Source organism: Amblyomma mixtum, chromosome 10 (genome assembly GCF_055824585.1).
Source record: "Amblyomma mixtum isolate Tamu chromosome 10, ASM5582458v1, whole genome shotgun sequence".
Taxonomy (NCBI): Eukaryota; Metazoa; Arthropoda; class Arachnida; order Ixodida; family Ixodidae; genus Amblyomma; species Amblyomma mixtum.
Genome location: NC_143021.1, coordinates 141,328,625 through 141,349,592, shown reverse-complemented (window position 1 = coordinate 141,349,592; position 20,968 = coordinate 141,328,625). Strand labels below are relative to the sequence as shown.

General features: G+C 48.2%; 1 protein-coding gene and 1 pseudogene across 3 annotated transcripts in view; one reads left to right on the top strand and one right to left on the bottom strand.

The window, feature by feature from the left end:
* The window catches only part of LOC149327124 (alpha-tocopherol transfer protein-like), a 563,535-nt pseudogene that overhangs the window by 347,798 nt on the left and 194,769 nt on the right, over positions 1 to 20,968 (bottom strand).
* LOC149327126 (P-selectin-like) overlaps positions 1 to 20,968 on the top strand; it is a 73,048-nt gene that overhangs the window by 43,487 nt on the left and 8,593 nt on the right. For all 3 annotated transcript variants that reach the window (XM_089564472.1, XM_089564471.1, XM_089564473.1), the window contains 5 exons: positions 325 to 362; positions 1,552 to 1,641; positions 9,200 to 9,278; positions 11,053 to 11,132; positions 16,811 to 16,903. In XM_089564472.1, the coding sequence (XP_089420598.1) occupies positions 325 to 362; positions 1,552 to 1,641; positions 9,200 to 9,278; positions 11,053 to 11,132; positions 16,811 to 16,903 (380 nt within the window). The remainder of the gene's footprint in view (positions 1 to 324; positions 363 to 1,551; positions 1,642 to 9,199; positions 9,279 to 11,052; positions 11,133 to 16,810; positions 16,904 to 20,968) is intronic.

Sequence of the window (20,968 nt, the reverse complement as noted above, 5' to 3'; positions counted from 1 at the left end):
TCAGAAACAAATCACTCTTTTCTTCACAGGCATCCGTCACAGCCTGAGACGCTTTCGGACGTTACCCCCTCTCCCCCCCCCCAAAAAAAACAACAACAAAACAACAGCACAATTTCCTTCACAACTTTTCGTTTTTTAATTCGAGTTATATGTGGAGCAACTAAGCAGAAGTCTATGATGGTCTCGTATTCGCTTCTCGGGTTCGAATTTCCCGATTATTCTTTGTAGCGAGTGGTTAACGGCATGACTTCCCAATACACCGTTGCACCGTTTTACTACAATTTCATCTATGGGCTTATGGTTGCATGTACTTGTCCTTTTCAGGTCCTCGCCCTAAGCCTTGTGACAACGTGTACAGAGGAGTAAGTACAGTGACATATAAACTCCTCTGATTTTCACTTTAAATGCGAGAGCATTATGGCCCTTTTTCACAAAAGTCAACTCTGTGCCTTGCCCCTAAACCACCTCATGACCCCTAGCGGTCGCGCGCCGCAATTCTGCGGGTGCAGTGGTAGCAGCAGGCGCATAGGACTCAGTGAATCGTTCTGGTCCGTTGCTTGACGTCAGCGACGTTATGCGCTGGCTCAGCGTCTCCTGTCCCGCGCTGCACTCGGTCATGTTCGACTTTTCGTTTCCGATGGATGCTGTCAGACCCTAGACTTGCGCAAATGTTGCGACAACCAAGCATGCCCAAAATCTCGAATTGTTGCGCTGAAGGCTACAGCGGGAAGAAGTCGCTAGGGCTCAGCGCGGTGAGCGTCTAAAGCGGAAGCGAAGCAGGAAAGACGCAAACAGCCAGAGCGCCAGCCGTATTAATAGTACTTTCGTCTGGGCGAGTTGGTTCATAACAGTTATCAAAGGAATGAAATTGCGCAAAGGGGTTGAAGAAGAAAAGCGCAAGAGGCGTGAGGACAGGACAGAGCGCTCTGTCCTGTCCTGTCCTGTCCTCTCTCTCTGCTCTGCTCTGTCCTGTCATTAGCAATGCGTAGAAAACACGAAGCACCAGCAGAGGCCAACCGGTCCGGGTCCTGCTGCCGCTGATTTGTGCCATAGCATTAAATAGTCGGCCGGTATTTTTATTGTAGATTTCCCTATGACCTTAAACCACTCAATATTGTCTTGACATTTTACTTCTCTGATTTCATTGATCCGTAAATATCACGCAAAATGAGTCTCTCGCTCGAATACTTGATAACAAAGCAACACATCTGAATGTTAACGGGCAGCGCTTTCGGGGCACGCTAACTGTAGAAAAACGAATTCCATTGTATCGCAGCTATTTCTACGTCGATACATCAGCCGCTCAAAACTTGCATGTTGATGCCGAATTCTTAAGGCGTATTTAGCCCGCTCTTATCATCTTGAAACCTAAATAAAGGATTGTGAACGCATTTGCGAACCAAATTTCAACTGTTTTATCCTTATCAACGCCCAACCACAAAAATCACAGGGAATAACGGCAGTCGGGCGCAAATCAGTAAGGGAAGGCACTAAGCGGAAATGAAATGTCTTGCTAAGCAGCATCATGCATTTTAAACTCCTATATTTCAGGAAGGATACGCATCAAACTGCAGCTACACCTGCAATCAAGGCCGCTTGGGAACTCACGTTGTTCATTATATTCAAGGAACGCCGTGCATAGTAAGGCTTGAGTTCGCATCTTTGTTTGCTTTACACTTCACCAGGATGACACACTGTCAGACTGCAACAAGCACAGTTTAGAACTGTGAAATCGGCTAGAAAAATTTCATGTAATAGTTACGTATTAATGTCACAATTATTCGGCGTGAGCTGGTTCAGGCTCCCTCGAAATTGACTCATAACACTTTTTTGGAGGGGCCGCGATGTAAGTTTACGTTGCGTTTATAAACACTAGGTCTAGACAAATTCTGTTGTGCTGAACTCTTCGTTTGAACGCAATGCCTCATGTGTTTAACCTGATACACATCAAAGTGTAGCAGCGGGAAATGCTATTATACCAATTATATTAGCATGAAAGAGGTCATTGAGCCAAGCGCCTTAAGTTTTGATAACTAAAGTCAAGAAGTAATGATTTCAGTATAAAATATGCCACAAACAGCAGGCGCAGCAACATGAAGCAACTCCTTTCTGTGGACAGAATATCCCCTTAGTTACGCAGTCTCTGACTGCCGTTATTCTTCCCTACAACAAACATAAACACCTACAATGACTGAAGCTATTCAAATAAATGTAGAAAAAATGCAGAAACTATGCCCACTTCAGGCGGAGTATAACGGCGGTACCGCATTTATTTGGCCTTAGCGATATACGTAAGGCACACAAGGAAAATTCCAAACCTGTACAATAAGGACTGTCGTGGGTAGGAATTTGTCTACCACATCAGGAAGTTCACTCCTCTATATAAATAGACGTAGCTCGGTTGCTGGCGGAAAGTGCGAGGCCAGACTTTTTGCGAAGCGTTTCATGTACGTCGTTGCAGTTAGTAGGATAAAGAGCACGCTGCTTGAGAAGAATGACTGCGAGGCCGCATCCTGTAAATTTAGAACAGCATTTCATGATTCGCGTGAGAGGGGACATGCTGCGTTGCTGTCTCTCGCAGAGGCCCGTGTGCTTTGCGATGTCAATGCACGTGAAAGAACCCCTCGGGGTCGAATTTTCCGGAGCCCTTCACTACGGCGTCGCTCGAAGCCTTAGTCGCTTTGGGACGTTATATTCCCATAAATCCATAAACCATAAAACTTTCACAGAACATATTCTGGCGACTTCTTGTTTGCTAATTGATTCGTCGCTGCACGCATGCACCAAGTTAGAAAAATTGGCATCCAGATGCACCCAAAAATTCAAATACGAAAAAAAATTTGGCATGTTTTCTTGCAATATAGGGCCAAAGCGGTGAGCACAGCGCTGACAACGTTAGATTCCCTACCCGGCTGTCACCGTCTTGTGGTGCGATCGTAAGACAAAAACAAGAATGTATATTTTCTTGTTGGATGGCCCAATTAGGCCTCTCACTGACTCGTACAGAGATAGCTAGGTGGAAGACGTCTAAAGAAACAAAACATTCGCTTCACAGCAGCAGTGTCCACCGAAGACAGGAGAAGGGGCGCCAGAGCCACAGGTGTCTTAACCCTCTGGCAGGTGTACGGAATATATCTCATACACACCGGCACCAGAGCTAACTTCGGATGCGGTGTGCAACAAAACTAGCTTTATTGAATCGACATTCCAGGAAATGATAAATAGTTCTTGCTGCTTGAACATTAAAGTAGTATCTGTTGTAAATTTACAAAAACATTGCCAGCAGTACTACAGGCGTCGCAGCTTTATGAAGCAGCAGAATAAAACCATACTGTGGCAAGCTAGGTAGAGCTACTTGGAACATGGTGTTGAAAATCCAATATAGTTACTCAAAGCGTTTTTCCATTTGTTGAATTTATTGTACCAATACGTCTGAAAAAGTTACCTTTTAGCTAGTGCTTTGGTGATAAATCTTTCGGGGCCAAGCTGTACAGGCTGTCAAACATTGCTTAATTCTTAACTTTTCGCTTTCATGTGTTTTAAACTTAGTTCCTTTTTCGCTTTGAAAAGGAATGATGAGAAATATTTAAAAAAAAACTAAGTGATTAGGAGCTTTCGCAGCGCGACAGCAGCACTCGCAAACATGAAATTCATGAACGTAGCCGCATTTCATGATGCCGCGAATGTGACAGCGCGCAGGCAATCAAGCGGGCGCTGGCGGCAGTATCAAAAACGATTCGTGTGACTTGGCTGCGTTCAAAGCATAGAAGAGAGCGGCAGTGTTAGTTCCCTACAGCTATACCCAGGTCCGAAGAGCAAGCTGTGTTCCTAGTCGCGGACAGCGTTCTTTCTCTGGCGCCTCACACGTGGTGCCTTGGCTTCTGAAATTTGCAATTGTTCTCCTTTCGCCTGCCCGACAGACGCACCACCCGCACGACGATTAGGAAGCTGCTTTGTTTCTGACTGCGAATAGCAATCAGGAAGTTGCGAGCCCGTTGTTTTCTACACTGAACTGGGCGCGGTCGCAGGCGTTAATTTTAAATTTCCCGCCAGCACCTACTTCATTCTTTTCTCCACTGCACATTTCAAACTATAAATTGATGAATTAGACATTTCTTTTTCGCGCTCTTTAGTTACACGCCGAAATTTAGCCAACAACTAAATGGCCAAAAGTTTTCGTTTTAATATTAGTTCATTCCCAGAACCTTGAGTAAATATGTAAAAAGATAAATAATGGTGTTTAACGTGCCTCTACTTACGTAGCTTCGCTGTAATTTTAACCTTTGAATAAGGATGACTTAGAAACCTTAAACAAGAGTGCGTCGACGTAAGTGATGTCAAATTATTACCATTTATAATTTCTTACTGTGCTTCCACTTCCCTGGCATGTGAAACTCCCAGCCAAGGATGAGAAGCTGCATAAAGCGATTTGCATCCTGTGTCGTCTTTGAGCGAGAGAAGGGAGCCTACAGTGCAGTGCAAGTAATATGTGCATCCTATTACGCGGTGTCGCTTAGATGGCGGCAGCCGCACAATGGTGTACTCCATATCATTTGGCTACAGATGGTGCCCTTGTCTACGCTCGCCTCAGTTCTTCAAGCTGGAAGCGCGCATCGTAAAGCTGGCTGCTTTCGCAACCTGAGTAGCTTCCACTGTTAGCCGCATTTCTGTGTTTGATGCTTTTCAACCCATCGTGTTAAGCCATTGCTCCTCATACTGACCAGCAGTGACTCAGCATTACTGGCTGTTTTCGCTGCTGGACCCCTCTACATTGCTCCTATCGAAGCTTTTCGCTGCATTGGCCACTTCTCGCCTACGTATTCAGCTACATAAATATTCTATTGGAGACATAGCCGAGCCTTTCTATCCCGTCATTCAATAGGCTCCCTAAAGCTCTTTAGCAGTGCATGGACAGAAAGCTGGCGGCGCTGCACATCATCTACCATGAAGAGGTGCAACAATAGGGGAAATATAAGGTTCTTTATTTGGCTTCGCTACACTCGACAGTGGTCCATATTCACAGCAACAATGAAGTGACAGAGAAATGCACACAGTACAGCCAACTACTATATACAGACAATTGATTACAAGAACACGCTTCACTCAGCGGAAGCCTCAGGAGTCATGAAACCACTGCGGAAGGATGGTAGAAGAGCCTTATGTGAAAATTCTAGAAGATATCTAAAACCACTACACAGCTACCATAGTCCTCCATAAAGCCAGCCATAAAATCCGAATAATGAAGAGTGTCACAAGGGTGCAGGGAGACGCAATCTCGTCAATACTATTCACCGCCTATTTAAAGGCGTGGGTTCGGAACAGTTCGAGATAAGAATTCATGGAGAATACATAGTAATCTCAGATTCGCTCATGACATTGCCTTGCTAAGTCAATTAGGACATGAGCTTCACAGCATGATCAATGAGTTAGACAGACCAGAAAGGTGGGTCTAAAAATCAACGTGCAAAAAACAAAAGTAACGTTCTATAGCCTCGCAGTGAAAGAGCAGTTCACAGTTGGTAGTGAAGTGCCGGAAGTAGTGAGGGAATACATGTACTGAGGGCAGGTTGTGGCTGGTGATCCGGATCATCATAGAGAAATGACTAGAACACCAAGAATGGGGTGAACCACACAGGGCTGGCTCTCTCAGATTATTAACGGTGGTTGACCGATATTCGCCAAGAAAAAAGTATCGACAGCTGTATCGTGCCAGTACTTCCCTACGGGGCAGAAACGTGGAGGCTAACGAAAAAGGCTCAGCTTAAGTTAGGAAACAATGCAGGCAGAAAGAAAAATGTTAGGTATAACGTTAATAAACTGGATGCGCGCTGAGTGTGGGAGTGAACAAACGCGGCTTAATGGCATCCTACTCAATATCAACAGGACGAGATTGACTTGGACAGGGCATGTAATGTGAAGGCAAGATAACCGCTGGTCCTTAAGGGTAACGGAGTGGATTCCAAGAGAAGGCAAGCGTAGCAGGGTGGCGGCAGAAAATTAGGTGAGCAGATGAGATTCAGAAGATTGCGAAGATACGGTGGCCGCAGCTACCGAAGGACAGGGTTAATTGGAGAGACATTGGAGAGCCCTTAGCCCTGCAGTGGACGCGGTCAGGGTGATAGTAAAAGTGATTGTTGGCAGCTGCGGTGCCAAGTGTTGTGCCTGAGGCTGCGATGCCGGTTCCTCATCTGAGGCGGCGTCATCTAAGCAAACATCCTCAAGCTTGCCCGCAGTAGTTACACTAATCATGGAGTCAGCAGAGGGATATTTTTCCGAGGGTGTTGACGCAAAGTCTTGCTGAATAGCCGCACTTGGTGTCTAAGTGGTTGATATGCACAAAACGAAAATGGTCACCGACTTTTGCCACGAACGTAGAGTCGCTTACGCGTTGCACAACCATCGCTTCATCCCATGACAGGGTTTCCCCTGTCGCAGTCCTGACGAGAACTCTATCACGGCTTCCATCTGCGGGTCCCTTCCTCGGCCCTCGTTGCAATGAGTGGTGTCTCTGGCTTGACGGCTGCGCATGTCCTGCACAAACTTGGATTCAGGAGCGAAAGCTTCACTCGGGGTTGTTTCAGGAACAGCTCACCCGGCGTTCGTCCTGTTACGGTGTTCGGGGTGTTCCTGTAAGGGAGCAAGAAGTTGTTGAGTCGTTGATGCAGAGTTCTGTTCTGTACTCTTAGGTTACCGTGAAGCACTTGCTTGAGTAGAGTGGCTTTCGTCGTTTGAACTAGCCTTTCTGCTGCCCCGTTTGATAAAGCATGGTACGTTGGCGTACGCGTGGGGCGGGTGCCGTGAGAAAAGGTGAAATTGGAGAACTCCTGCGCAGTAAACTGAGGTCCGTTATCGCTGATCAGTTATCGCTGACCAGTTAGCGCTGATTAGCCGCAAACATCTTTGGCAAGCCCACAAAGTGTGATACAGTGGTGTAGGTTCCCGGCAAAGTGAGGGAATGTGTTTGGGTATCATTCAGGTTGTATGTTTGGTTTGGTTTGGTTTGTGGGGTTCAACGTCCCAAAGCGACTCAGGCTATCAGAGACGCCGTAGTGAAGGGCTCCGGAAATTTCGACCACCTGGGGTCCTTTAAGGTGCACTGACTTCGCACAGTACACGGGCCTCTAGAATTTCTGCTCCAAAGAAATTAAATCGCCGTGGCCGGGATCGAACCTGCGTCTTTCGGGTCAGTAGCCGAGCACCATAATCACTGAGCCACCGCGGTGGCGCGAGGTGTATGTAGTGCAAGTGGCTTACCTGTGGATATTACTTTGCATGTACTTTCCGAGTTAGATGCTTATGTGGTAAGGTTCGATTCTCTGATTTAGCTTGTGGTAAGTAAGGACCTCACAGTACTGTCGAGGAATCGGCTTCGGTTCCACCGAGCCTCCTGTTAGCGCCCGGTTAGTAAGAGTCCGGGCTACGGCATGCACCGACTGATTACCGCTTAGATTCGTGGACTGGTGTCCAGGTGTGTACCGTCAATAAAACGGAGAGTTGAGCTAGTTGGTACATAATGCTGGGAAAAGAACAGCGCTAAGACAAAGGACAAAAAAAAAGAGGACTACAGGAGGACAACCGGTCCTGTTGTCCTCTTTTCGTCTTAGCGCTATTTTTCCCAGCAGTGTGTACCGTTTCAAGAAGACGTTTTCTCTATGTCAAGATACGGTGTGGCTTTGTCGATATTGTTACGGGACGGTGGGCCCGCGCAGAGAAAGCCACACAGGAACGTAGAAGATCCGGGCACAACCGGCCGCGGCGACTCTCTTTCGGTCTCTGTCTCGCGCTAGCACCGCGCGCTCTCCCCTCGCGCTCGCCCCGCGCCTCTTCTTTATTCGTATAGCGCAGCGCGCTCTTGGTCAGCGTAGGTCCGTAACAATATGTACCTAACTGTGCAATTTTGACATGACGCTTACAAGTATGATCAGATATGACGTAGATATGGTCTTTCACACAACTGCAGGCAATTGCGAGAGCTATTGCCGTCTCGTCGGCTTGTGCGCTTTTGTAGGTTCGTACGGTGGCGGTTGAAACAATCTGCATGGTGCGGTCGCCGACGCAACCGACCACTGCAGATTGGGAAGCATACTACGCCGCGTCTGAGTATTCCTCGGTTATGAGGTTTCTGTGTTTTGCCTCAAGAAATTTTGGCGCTGCTTGTCGTATCTTCATATGGTACTCGGTGTGCACGTTTTATGCGATCGGCTTGACGCTGCTTCTTGTACTTCAGTGCGACTTTCTGACAGAGTTCGTCGTTGTGCTCTGGATAGCCCCGTCTACGCAGACCATAACTTTCTATGATTGTTTGGCTTTTACTCTTGAGCTGTCTGGTTGAGTGGTCTTAAATCTCTCTTCGACTGTGCGGCACTGACAGTGCGTACAGTGAGAACGTCTAAAAGTGTGGGCCGGCACACTTTTTCTTTTATTTCTTTTTCTTAGTCTAACCATTGTATTAGTTTAGTGGTAGGCTTAGAGCTCGTTTGTATGCTGTTGGCAGCGTTATTGGTAGCTCGAGTTGATCTATTTCTGTGGGATCCATCGGGAGGTGTAGCGCATAGTCGACAAGCCGTGGTTTGATATACGGGGATGGCATCTTGCTGCTTCTTGCAAAAGTACTGTGCCCTAATGCGACTGAAAATATGCAGATTTCTCGGAACTCTACTTTGAGGCTTTGTACGACTCGCACACAGCCTCTGTCTTGTTGAACGTCCTGGTCTAGTTTTCCTGCATCAGATACTGTAGGGCTTCATCGCGCTCTAATATTAGCGAAATAAAAGGCGTTTTTGAGAGGTGATGACATGCTCTCATCTCTTTTTGTCTAATGTATCGCCTTTTATACATATCTTTACTTGAGACTCTTGAATATAACGGAGCGCAAACGACAGTTTTAAATGCATGTGACGCCACAGGTTTCTTTAATTGAAAGCTTTCATTACTCTACATTGGTCACTGCTAGAACATTGCGCACACAGGCAACACTCTGCAGCACACTCCAAGGACTGCTGCGGATGCGTTTCTCATGTTAGCTAAGAGCATTTAATTCACACTTACCTCCACATTGCCAAAAAGAATGCACAACAACCGTGCTATAAACTGGTGCCTCTTTTTCTAAGGGCAAAACGAAAAGCCTTAAGAACGTGTCACCTTTCGTGGAGCCTGCTGGAGCCGTCATTATTTACCGTTTATCTTCTGCTTTTTTTAGCAAACAAATGCAAGAAGAAAGCCCATTGGAAGCCCAGGAATCTGCAAAGCAGGCAAATGCATCAGACACGACGACTTAGGTTGGTAAAAATCCCAGGCATTTCTTCGAAACAACTCGCTTCAAATATTCTTTAAGAAAAGCCGTCGCTGAAACCAAGCAGCAGAAATAATTTAATTTTTTTAATTGTGATGTCGATAATTGGTAAATAATTGTGCAAAAATTTTATCGCTGAAAGATAATTGATTACAAAGCAGAAGAAACCATGAAAGAGCTAAATCAACTATACATTTATTATGCAAAATTGAAAGTTCATACGAACCATACCACAAAATAATATACTGACTAGAGTATGTTCCGTGCTTAAAGCATTCAAGGTTCATTTCATTCATGCTATCTTAGCTGTCTGTTTTCTGAATAATCGGAGCGCCTGTAGCCACTTTTATGGACTCGTTGGCATTTCACACTTCGCTGCGAATTATTTTTCGCCACTTGAACCAACTACTTCTGGGGTGCTCTACATCCACGCAGTGCGAACCAAAATATGCCGAAAGATAGGTTACGTTAGGTTAGGCTAATGGGGTTTAATATCGCAAAGCGACTAGGGCTATCAGGGACGCCACAGTGAAGGGTTATAGAATTATGGTTATAGGTCTGCAACAATTCCGAATAAACTCGAGGAAGTTATTTAGGCAGGCTCGGCTCAAATTTAGTCAGGACTAATGATGTGCATACAAGCAATATTTTTGATATGGGGGCGGAAGACAAATTATATCGTAGGCATCTGAGCAGTTTATTAGGGTCGTTCTGCGATCCCATGAGGCTTTTGTGTTCGCCTCCCATTATATGTGCCGCGCGCGGTCTATCATTGCGACGGCGGTATGGCTGCCGTTCTCTGCAAGATTCGGCGGCATCATCGTCGTTCTTGTCGGTGTTGTGAGCGAAAAATTTTCGGAGAGGCAGCAGAGGTGGGCCACTTTGGTCGCGTGACCTTGTAGCGGCAGCACACTGGCCACCGTGGCATGTGGCAGTTAAATTAATGATCAGTGACGTGAGGTTGCTCGAAAAAAGCAGCCTTGGTCTCACTATTGGTAGCATCGGCCATCGCAGGGCAATAACGCATCGTTTAGCTGCTGCACCACTGCTTCTGGAGCGGTATGTCGACTCCAAGGGATTTATGAACTTCCGGAATGTCCGGAATGAACAATTGAGCATGTGGGTTCATTAATCCATTAAACCTCTCTTTTCATGCCTTTAAGTCGGAGCTTAATAGTCTTGCCCGATGTTTCTCTTCCTGGGTGGACGAGTATCTGTGACTGCTTCCCCTGAGAAAACACATTATGATCAGGGCTTGAGTGGTGTCGTAGAAAGTTACTTTCCCTCTTTTCTGCTTCGAGCTTCGCATTTACGCATTGACGTGAACTACCGCTGTCTAGACTCTGAGAATGATGGATTATGAAATATTTGGAGGCATATAAAACGGTTTAAAGCATGATAGGTTAAAAAATATATTAATAAATTTCAAGTAAAATTACACTGTTTGCCGGGACAGCAAACGATAAAAATACTTCGGTGAAGTGGCAATATACTACTGCCAATGAGTACTGTTTAATCTCTGAAAGGCGCCGCGAGTAAGAAGTATATATGGAAGGGTTGAGGTCAAGAGGATAAATGAAGTCGGGTGGGGAGGGGGGGGGGAGATATCTTTGGCCCCCACTACAACACACACATTCTTTCTCTTTGTTGGTGCCTCTTCCCCTCCTCCAGTTTTTTTTAGAGATCGTGTGTGAGTTTTGTTCATTCTACTATTTACAAGAAGAAGATATTTGCGTTTTAACAACTCTTTTATTTCGCAGGGGAACCAGAGTTTGGGGCAGCGGAGCGGCAAATATTTTCTGAGAAGTACCACAGATGTAAAGACAAGGACAACTCCGCAGTAAGTGATATGTGACTTTATTTTCTTGGAACCCTTGCATAATAAATTTTGTTATGAGTTCTGAGATTCAGCTGATATTATTAGGATTTTACATTGCACATGATGTCGGATTCTTGTCTTGAGAACACATATAATAGTGTAATTGCTGATAGCTTGAATTAAGAATGAACATAACAGCAGCTCGTATTGAGTAGAAGCAATATGATTCTAATTTAAAACCAGTTTAAAATTTCAGATATTGTGGAATTAAAGAATTTCAAAAACCGGTTTTGTTATGTTTATAAGAAAAATTTACAAATTAAGCACCCTGATTCTTTGCGCATACGGGAATTTCTAGGCTTAAATGTCAACTCTACTTAAATAATACTACAAAAATTCTTCCTGCAGTGTTCAGTGTGGTGGAAACTATGCCTGATCGGTAACAAAAAACGAAGACATGGAGAAACGAATGGCTTAAGAGACGAACACCTACTTTCGACTTTCCCGTTGTCCTTATTCCGCACACATGCACTTAAAGAGCGCATGTCGAGTCTGCATTACTGGCCATCCGCGCCTCCTCACAAACTTAACGCGGCACACCATGTGCTGTAAAACTGTCGAAATTGCATTGGGTCGTAGAGGGAGATAATATTGTCACGAAATATTACACAGCACACAGAGACACAAGAACTGCTCCAGTCTGCCGAGCGGTCACCAGCAAGAAGACGAACCACTTCTTCTTCCTCGTCACAAGCGAGATGGCGAAACACTTCTTCTTCGTCCACTTCTGAGCTGTATCATTGCTCCCTCCCCTGCAGCATCGCCTCGATGCGGGCCACTTTCACAGAGGGGAAAAATGGGTTAGACAAAGAAAGTGAGACACAGCTATCACGACACACAACCGGCGGCACTCAGCGTCAAGTACAATCAGCAGGACGGTCGTGGTACGGCTTCATACGAACGACGTGCACAACATCCGGATGCGGTGGTCTGCGCGAAGGGCGGTCTGGGGTTGCCGGTGTAACTTCGTACGTCACGTCGCTAATGCGGCGGAGAACTCGGTAAGGTCCGAAGTATCGGCGCAGTAATTTTTCGGACAACCCACGGCGACGAACTGGTGTCCAAACCCACACATGATCGCCTGGTTCGTACGTAACAAATCGCCGTCCGAGATTGTAGCGGTCAGCGTCGGCGTGCTGTTGACGGTGTATTCGCTGCCTGGCCAGTTGACGTGCTTCTTCAGCCCGCTGAACGAAAGTGGCGACGTCAAGATCTGGCTCTAGGTCACACTGAGGGTCGACGGGCAACATTGCATCCAAAGAAGTAACAACTGGACGACCGAAGACAAGCTGGAAGGACGTGAGCCGCGTTGTCTCTTGCAGGGCCGTATTGTAAGCGAACGTTACGTATGGGAGAATTTGGTCCCATGTTTTATGCTCCACATCCACATACATGGAGAGCATGTCGGCCAGGGTTCTGTTAAGGCGCTCTACCAAACCATTTGTCTGTGGGTGGTACGCTGTTGTACGCCTATGGCTGGTGTGGGTCAGATCTAGGACTGCCTGAGTCAAGCGGGCTGTGAAAGCAGCTCCACGGTCAGTAATGATAACCGCAGGAGCGCCATGACGCAACACGATGTTGTGTACAAAAAACGTAGCTACTTCGACAGCAGTTCCGTTTGCAAGCGCCGTTGTCTCAGCGTACCGCGTCAAATAATCCGTCGCGACAGCAATCCAACGTTTTCCAGTGGATGATTTCGGAAAAGGGCCGAGTAGGTCCATTCCCACTTGTTGGAAAGGCGTCTTCGGAGGCGCTATGGGATGAAGAAATCCTGCGGGTTTGAAGGGAGGAGACTTACGGCGCTGGCAGTCGCGACACGTTTTGACGTATGTCCGCACTGATGGAAGTAATCTTGGCCAGTAGTACCTCTGCCGAATCCTCGCTAAGGTACGACTGACCCCCAGGTGGCCGGCAGATGGTTCTTCGTGGCAAGCGCTCAAGATATCAGGTCGCAACTCGGACGGGACTACGAGCAGAAATGTTGCAGTGTTGCTCTCAAAGTTGCGCTTGTAGAGGACGCCGTTCTGCAGAGTGAAGGATTTGAGTCCACGAAGAAAAATACGAGGAATGCGGGGACCGTCGCAGCCTTCCAGGTACGCGATGAGCGGCGCTAACTCTGGGTCTTCCCTTTGAAGCTGTGCCATATCGGTTGCGCTAACAGCACCAAGGAAAGAGAAGTCTTCAGTGATTTCCGGGGAAGCAAGGTCCACTGGCGCGCGTGATAAACAATCCGCATCTTGGTGCTTCCGCCCCGACTTGTACACGACCGTTACGTCGTACTCCTGCAAACGGAGGCTCCATCTCGGCAACCGCCCAGATGGATCTTTGAGGCTGGCCAGCCAGCATAACGAGTGGTGATCACTGACAACGCGAAATGGTCTTCCGTATAGGTATGGGCGGAACTTACTGATGGCCCAGACTACCGCAAGACATTCTTTCTCAGTCGTTGAATAGTTGCATTCCGAGCGCGAAAGTGTACGGCTTGCGTATGCGATGGCTCGTTCGGCGCCATCCTGCCACTGTACCAGGACCGCCCCAAGGCCTACGTTGCTAGCATCAGTGTGTATGTCAGTTGCTGCGGCGTCATCGAAATGGGCGAGTATCGGTGGACGTTGCAGGCGGTGGCGGAGCTCCACGAAAGCATCCTCTTGGTCGCTTCCCCACAAGAAGGGTGTGTCGTCTCTGGTCAGCGCTGTTAAGGGTTCAGCTATTTTGGAAAAATCTTGGACGAATCGTCGATAGTAAGAGCACAGTCCCAAAAAAACGTCGAAGGGTCTTTTTGTCAGTGGGACGCGGGAAACTGGAGACAGCAGCGGTCTTGTCGGGATCTGGGAGAACACCGCGCGCGCTGACAACATGGCCGAGGAAACGAAGCTCCTCAAAACCGAAATAGCATTTCTCGGGCTTGATCGTAAGTTGCGCACATTGGAGCGCCCGGAGCACTGTGCGCAGCCGCTCCAAGTGTTGCTCGAAGGTGGGCGAGAAAATGACGACATCGTCCAGGTATACGAGGCATGTCTGCCACTTGAGCCCAGACAAGACAGTGTCCATCATGCGTTGGAAAGTGGCCGGCGCTGAGCATAGTCCAAACGGGAGCACCTTAAATTCGTATAGACCATCAGGCGTCACAAAAGCAGTTTTCTCGCGGTCTCGCTCGTCCACCTCTATCTGCCAGTAGCCACTTTTGAGATCCAAGGAGGAAAATAACCTGGCATCACGTAGTCTGTCGAGTGCATGATCAATCCTGGGGAGCGGGTAAACGTCCTCTTTAGTCACGTTGTTCAGTTTGCGGTAATCGACACAAAATCTCAGGGTGTTGTCTTTCTTTTTCACGAGGACTACCGGTGACGCCCATGGACTTGTCGACGGTTGAATGACATCGTCGGCGAGCATTTCGTCCACTTGCCTTTTAATGGCTTCGCGTTCCGTCGAAGAAACGCGGTATGGGCGCTGGCATACGGGTGGTGTAGTCTCGTCGGTGATGATGCGATGCTTTGCGACAGGCGTACGACCGACCCTGGAGCTTGTGGCAAAACAACCCGCGAAGTCGGTTAGAAGCGCCGAGAGAAGAGCCTTCTGCTCAGGTGCCAAATCGGGATTGATTCTGACGGACGGAAGGACAGGCCATGGTGGGGCCTGGTCTTCAGGGCTTGTCTCCAGGGCGCACACTTGAGGCACCACAGCGAAGTCATGCAGGAAGGCGACAGCCGTGCCCTTGGCGAGGTGCTGCAACTCGTTGGCAAAATTTGTAAGGAGCACACTAGCACAACCGTCTTGTAGTTGGACGAGCCCGCGAGCGATGGCTACTCCCTTCTCGAGCAGCAGGGGTACGTGGCTATCAGCGATACCTTCGTAGTCGTGGAATAAATCATTCCTCACGAGAACTAGCACACTGGACCGGGGTGGCACCATTACGTCGTCGTCAACAAGTCGCAGAGCAGTGAAGCGTGAATCGTCTGTGTCAGTGCGTGCCACAGCCCGTTTCGTCGAGAACGTGACCCGTGATTCGTGGAGGTCAATGACAGCACCGTTCGTGTGGAGAAAGTCAAGACCGAGGATCAAGTCCCTCGAACACTCACGGAGGACTACAAACTCGCCGACGTACACAAAACCACGGATATCGACACGAGCTGTGCACCTGCCGGCAGGGATAATCAGGTGACCCCCAGCAGTGCGAATGCTAGGCCCCGACCACCCCGTCAATACTTTCTTCAGTTGTACGGCAAGGGCCAGGCACATGACAGAATAGTCGGCACCAGTATCCAGCAAAGCGTTCACGTCGATTCCGTCCATTTTGACGCACAAATCGGAGGTAGCGCGTCGGATGCTGTCGCTACTCGCTCCCGGAGAAACATCGTCGCGTGGTAGTGGCGCAGGAGGATCTTCACAAGTCCCGGCATCAGCGGCCTTGCCTCCAGAGGCCGCTGGAATCAGTTTTCCCGGCGTGGACTGGGAGAACGGCGTCCGGAGTAGCCTGCGGCTTGACGGGGGCTTGGAGAACGGTAGCGTCGCGGCGACGGTGATCGAGCCTCCTGGTGGCCTGACGTGATGTGGTTCTGGCGCGACGACAGATGGAATGCTATCTCCTGCGGTCGTTCCCCGTTCTGAGGGCATGGGTCGTCCGGCGCGAAACCACGCAGGCCCACGCGGCGGTATGGGCACGCCCTGTAGAGGTGACCCGCCTCGCCACAGTGATAGCAGAGGGGCCGACGATCCGGGGCACGCCACACTTCACTCTTTCGCGGCCGCTGATAGGCTGGCGGAGCGTCACCACGAGGGGAGCTCGACGAGAGCACTGCTGGAGTCGCGGCAGTGACGTCGTACCCAGGGGCCTGGCGCAGGACGGACGCATACGTGGGCCTTGCATCAGGCTGGCGAGGAACCTCGGAAATCTGGTGCTGCTGTGCTGCCAGGCGCACCTCGTCCCGGATGACTTCGCTCAGTGGCGTGAAAGATGGCGTCTCGGACGGCGTACGGAAGGCCTGCAGTTCCTCTCTGACGACGGATCGGACCAGCTCGCGTAGAAAGGCCGCGTCGATACCGGGAGGAATGGAGATGGGATCAGGCCCGAAGGTGTTGACGTCGCGATTGTACTGGCGGGCTCGCTGTTCCAGTGTCTTCTCCATAGTTGCCGCCTCGGTGAGGAACTCTGCCACAGTGCTTGGTGGGCTGCGCACGAGTCCTGCGAAGAGCTCTTGCTTGACACCGCGCATGAGGTGGCGAAGCTTCTTGTCTTCTGTCATGTTGGGATCCGCGCGCTTAAAAAGGCGAGTCATGTCATGAATATTACACAGCACACAGAGACACAAGAACTGCTCCAGTCTGCCGAGCGGTCACCAGCAAGAAGACGAACCACTTCTTCTTCCTCGTCACAAGCGAGATGGCGAAACACTTCTTCTTCGTCCACTTCTGAGCTGTATCAATATAAGCTGATATAGGATATTATTCTGATTACCGCAAACTTTTTTTCATGATAAAGCGTGCTTGAAAGAACTTTGGAAAGTGCAAAAATACGTTGCCAGAATTGAAATTTAACGCGGAAACAAAAGGAAATCTTGAGAAGGTCACCAGCCTCGGCATGCCCTAGCAGGAAAAAATATATGACGGTGATATATATCTATAAATTTTTATTTCCGCAGAAAATTGTGCTTTCCGATTGTCATTACTACTGCGAAACAGATGGAGGGTTGTTCTTCGGTCACTACGGTAACGGCACCGACAACTCTTGCTTTGTAAGTATCTTGGCTATTTCAGAACTTTGCGGCTTCAACTTATTGTATTCATTTTTTTGAAGATGGTGTGATTGCTTTATAGCTTTTTTTCTTATATAGGGGGAGGAGTGAGAGAGCGCGTAACTTCTAGGGCCGAATGTGTTCTAATTAATTGGCTGTGTTCCAAGATGAAGCGGTAAATGCTAGTCGGACTCACACTGCACACTGTGCGCCCGTCTCTTGTGTCGTTGTCTTTTCAGCGCTTTCGCTATGCTGTCACATACGCAGAGAACAGCTTTACAGCTAGCTTCAGCGCTGAGACCATGCACGATAGTAACGCCCCTCACTGCTTCTATCCACTGCGGCATCAAAATGAATTCGGCGTTCGGCAAGTGAGCCCAAGACCGTGGGACTGCCACCCGCATGCGGAAGTCGCATATCAATGTAGGCACACATTACGAAATTCCCTTTTCTCCATGAAAATAGTGGCGTAGAGAAACTCAGGTGGTGGAAATTAATTTGCAGCCATGCACAACAGCGCATCTGAATGTCAAGGTGCGACTTCAGGTTATTAAATTCTGAAACTCGTTAAAGTCGTTTTTATATTCAACGCACTGCCGAACGCCAGCGACTATACCTTGCGGCGAGAGGTACCACTGTATGTGACTTCCAAGACAAAGCTGAAGACTATTGGTTTCCGTACACCTCTAAAGCAGATATAGACAATAAATAATTTATTGAACAGTTTAGAACGCACATTTTCTCTCCCTTTGAAAAAATTAGGAGGACGCTTAAGCTTCGCCTTAAGAGTAGACGCGATAGTGCCTTCTCCTCCTTTTCCTTCTTCTCATTTCTTTTCTTTCTCACTTTTTCACGTAAACTCAGGTTGCAGTCGTAGTTCGTCGCCACATCCTTCTCGACAAACGCGATTGCACGAACGCCAGCATAGTTTCCACGCCGCAGAAACGGGTAGCAAGCCGCAAGCTTTGTGGGGTACGCACCTTGGATGTACGCTGCGTTGTTCGCCGCTCACCGCGTGATTGCTGCGTCCCTGCACGGCCCCACTGCGCCGCAATGAGACGAGCAGGAGGCGCTGCCGTTGCGCGCTATTTGTTGGGGTAGTGGCATACATTGCGAGAAGGAGGGAGTGGTTTTTGTGGGCGCCACCTGATGGCGCTACGTGCGTGTCAAGCGAAGAGGAAAAGTAGCGGAAACGCACTTTGGTACCCGCTGAACCGCGATTTCTGTAATTTCAATGCTCATAATTACTAATATACACCACAGCATACGTCTCTAAACCACCGTCCTAAGACAACACCGTAAACGAGCCTTTGTTCAATCCAAACCCTCGAGCTGGTGCTCTGTAGTTTTTGTGCTTACACAGATATATATATATATATATATATATATATATATATATATATACATATATATATATATATATATATATATATATATATATATATATATATATATATATATATATATATATATATATATATACAGTTGTACATAACCATGCAGAATAAATACCGTGAAAAGAAAAAAAGAGCTGGCCTGGCGGATTGCTTAGCGCGTTCGTCTCCCATTCCGGAGGCCCTGGTTCAAAGCTCCAACTCGACCAATTTCCTGCTCGCTTTTATTTGTTACTGATTATGGGATTTCTCGCTCACGGCCGACACCGACCCCGGCTTTTCTGCGACATGCGTCCGTTAAAGCTGTCGCGTTAAAAATAATGCGGTTTGCGTTAACTTTCCATCAGTCGCTATAGACCAGATTCTTTTACCCTCGCACGCAGGCTGCTGGCGTGCCCCTACTCTCGACACCAGTCGCCATCTATCGGCGCGCGCGGCCCGATGGACTGCGGGTCGCGCCGGCGCCGCGCGTAGAATGCATGTTTACGTGTACGCTTCTGTCGTTGTAGTGCTTCACCATAACGTATGAGGGTGTGTGCTGTACGTCACTACTCACATTTTCCCTCTACCAGACAGTACTGCGGTTATCTTGCGCGCAGTTAGTCGTTAACGTGACATCTCCGAGTTTTTTTTCCGGTCATTTGGATGTAAGTGCGGCGAGGCAGTGCGCGTCTGTCTCGTTGTTTGTGCCCACCATGATGATACTGATATTGATAATTAGCGCTCGTGTCCTGTCATCACCTTAGTCTCGTTTTTCGCGCTACGTTTTTCAATGATGATTTTCTGCTGGCTCAGGATTCTAAACGCTGGCACCGCAGCGGCGACGCTGCTCCACCGAGCCGCTGGTGCGGCGGCGCTGCTCAGGGAAATTCTGGAATAGTATTGCAAACAGCAGGGATTTTTCCCGCGGAGTAGTCGGCCAGGTAGCGTACGGACTGAAAACCGGCACTTCTAAGCAGATTTCTGCGCTGGCGTGTCGTTTGTTGCCGTCTTTTACGTGCTCTATCATCTATGATAATTTTAGGCACAGGAATGTGTATTTATTGATTTGATTCAGTGGTGTAGTAACTGGATAGGCGAGCTGCAGACTGAAGGTTGTCCCGACGAAGCGCGTGTTTTCGATTACCTCCTTGCGCTGAGCTTGCTCTAGTTCCCATTAAACATATTTCATGCACAGGATTGTAAGCACGACCGCTACCGATTTCAGTTGCTCTTTCCGCACGCATGTCATAGGGGTCAAGGGGGGGGGGGTGTAAAAGGTTTACCGTAGTGTCTGTCTGCTTTTGCTATCTACCTTAATCATAGGAAAATATGCGCGATTTTAGTACATTCATTCGCACTTAGCCAAACGCCTACGCAACGCTGTCACACGCGGCGAGAGCTAACGAATAAAATGAACTCGACTTTGGACCTCAGAATTCGTGAAAGCTGGATTCGCTGCTAATATCTATTCAAGCTTTGATAATTTGAGCAAAAGTACGTTTTGATGCACCAAGTTACATAAACCATGAGAAATTTTGTTTCTTGCTGGCGCTGCGACTCAGTTAAGCTCACAGCGGTAATTTGTTGATAAACTGGCGCACCACGCATGCGACAAGAAAGCCCTGTTTGTGGGTGGTACGTTATGGCCGAAGAATTAAGAGTGCATGGGAATTGGAACTGCATGCTAGCCGCACACCTAATACTTGGTACTGAACAAAAAGTTTTTTTTTTTTTTTTTGCAGTGGAGCACCAAGACGGTAGCGATATGAGCACGAGCGCGTTCTAAGCGTCAGCACAATTCACGTGAATGTCAAACTAAACGCCATTAAACCGCATCAATGTGCTCCCTTTGATAACGTGAATACTTCCTGCAACACAGCCACGCTGCGGAAGCATGCTCGGCAATGTTTTTTTAGCGCCCGAAGCGCGGCTGTATGCAGCGCGGCCGCGGAGCGTCCGCAGCCCCGCAGTCCCCAAAGAAACGCCCGCACCGCGGCGCACCAGTCGGCGGAAAATGGCCGCGCCCAGGAGCGGCTCTGGATTCTGGTCTATAGACTTGAACTTAAAATACGTCACTATGAACTTAAGCCTCGGCGTTTTCTCGTCTGGCTATTTCTTCCCTCTGCAATTTCTTGGGTATTTTCGAGCCTGTGCTCATGTAAACAAGCATAAAAAGGTGTCAGTCAAAAGGTCGCTAACCGAGTGTATTGAATTTAGTCATTCAACGGAGGGCCTCGAAGCAATGTTGAAGCGAATTCTCAAAATCCTCCAAAATATGGACGGCTCATGGCCTATGTGGAGCTGTAATTCTGCCCAGTACAACCTTCACACTATTCTCGAGGCGCCAACCAGCTAAGGAGACTCATGCATGTTAGCAGTGTGGACTACACGGCACTTGATATGCTTGCTCGAGAAGGAATGGTGATTTAACTGCGCAAATTTTTTTACGCACAAACAGCTCACCGGCTAGAACGAAACAAGTAGAAATAAAGCTGTAGGACATGAACACGTGGGCGAGTCTGTTAGACATACTAACAATCGAAACATCGCAACAGCTTGAAGCCAAAAGGACGCAAAGCGCCGTGTTTGCCCTTTGTCTTCTGTTGGCCTCGCGCAGTTGTGCTGCTTCGATTGTTACAAGAAAGGTCCTTCTTAGGTGCGCCGCTTCTTTGTTTCGTGTCCCTACTGG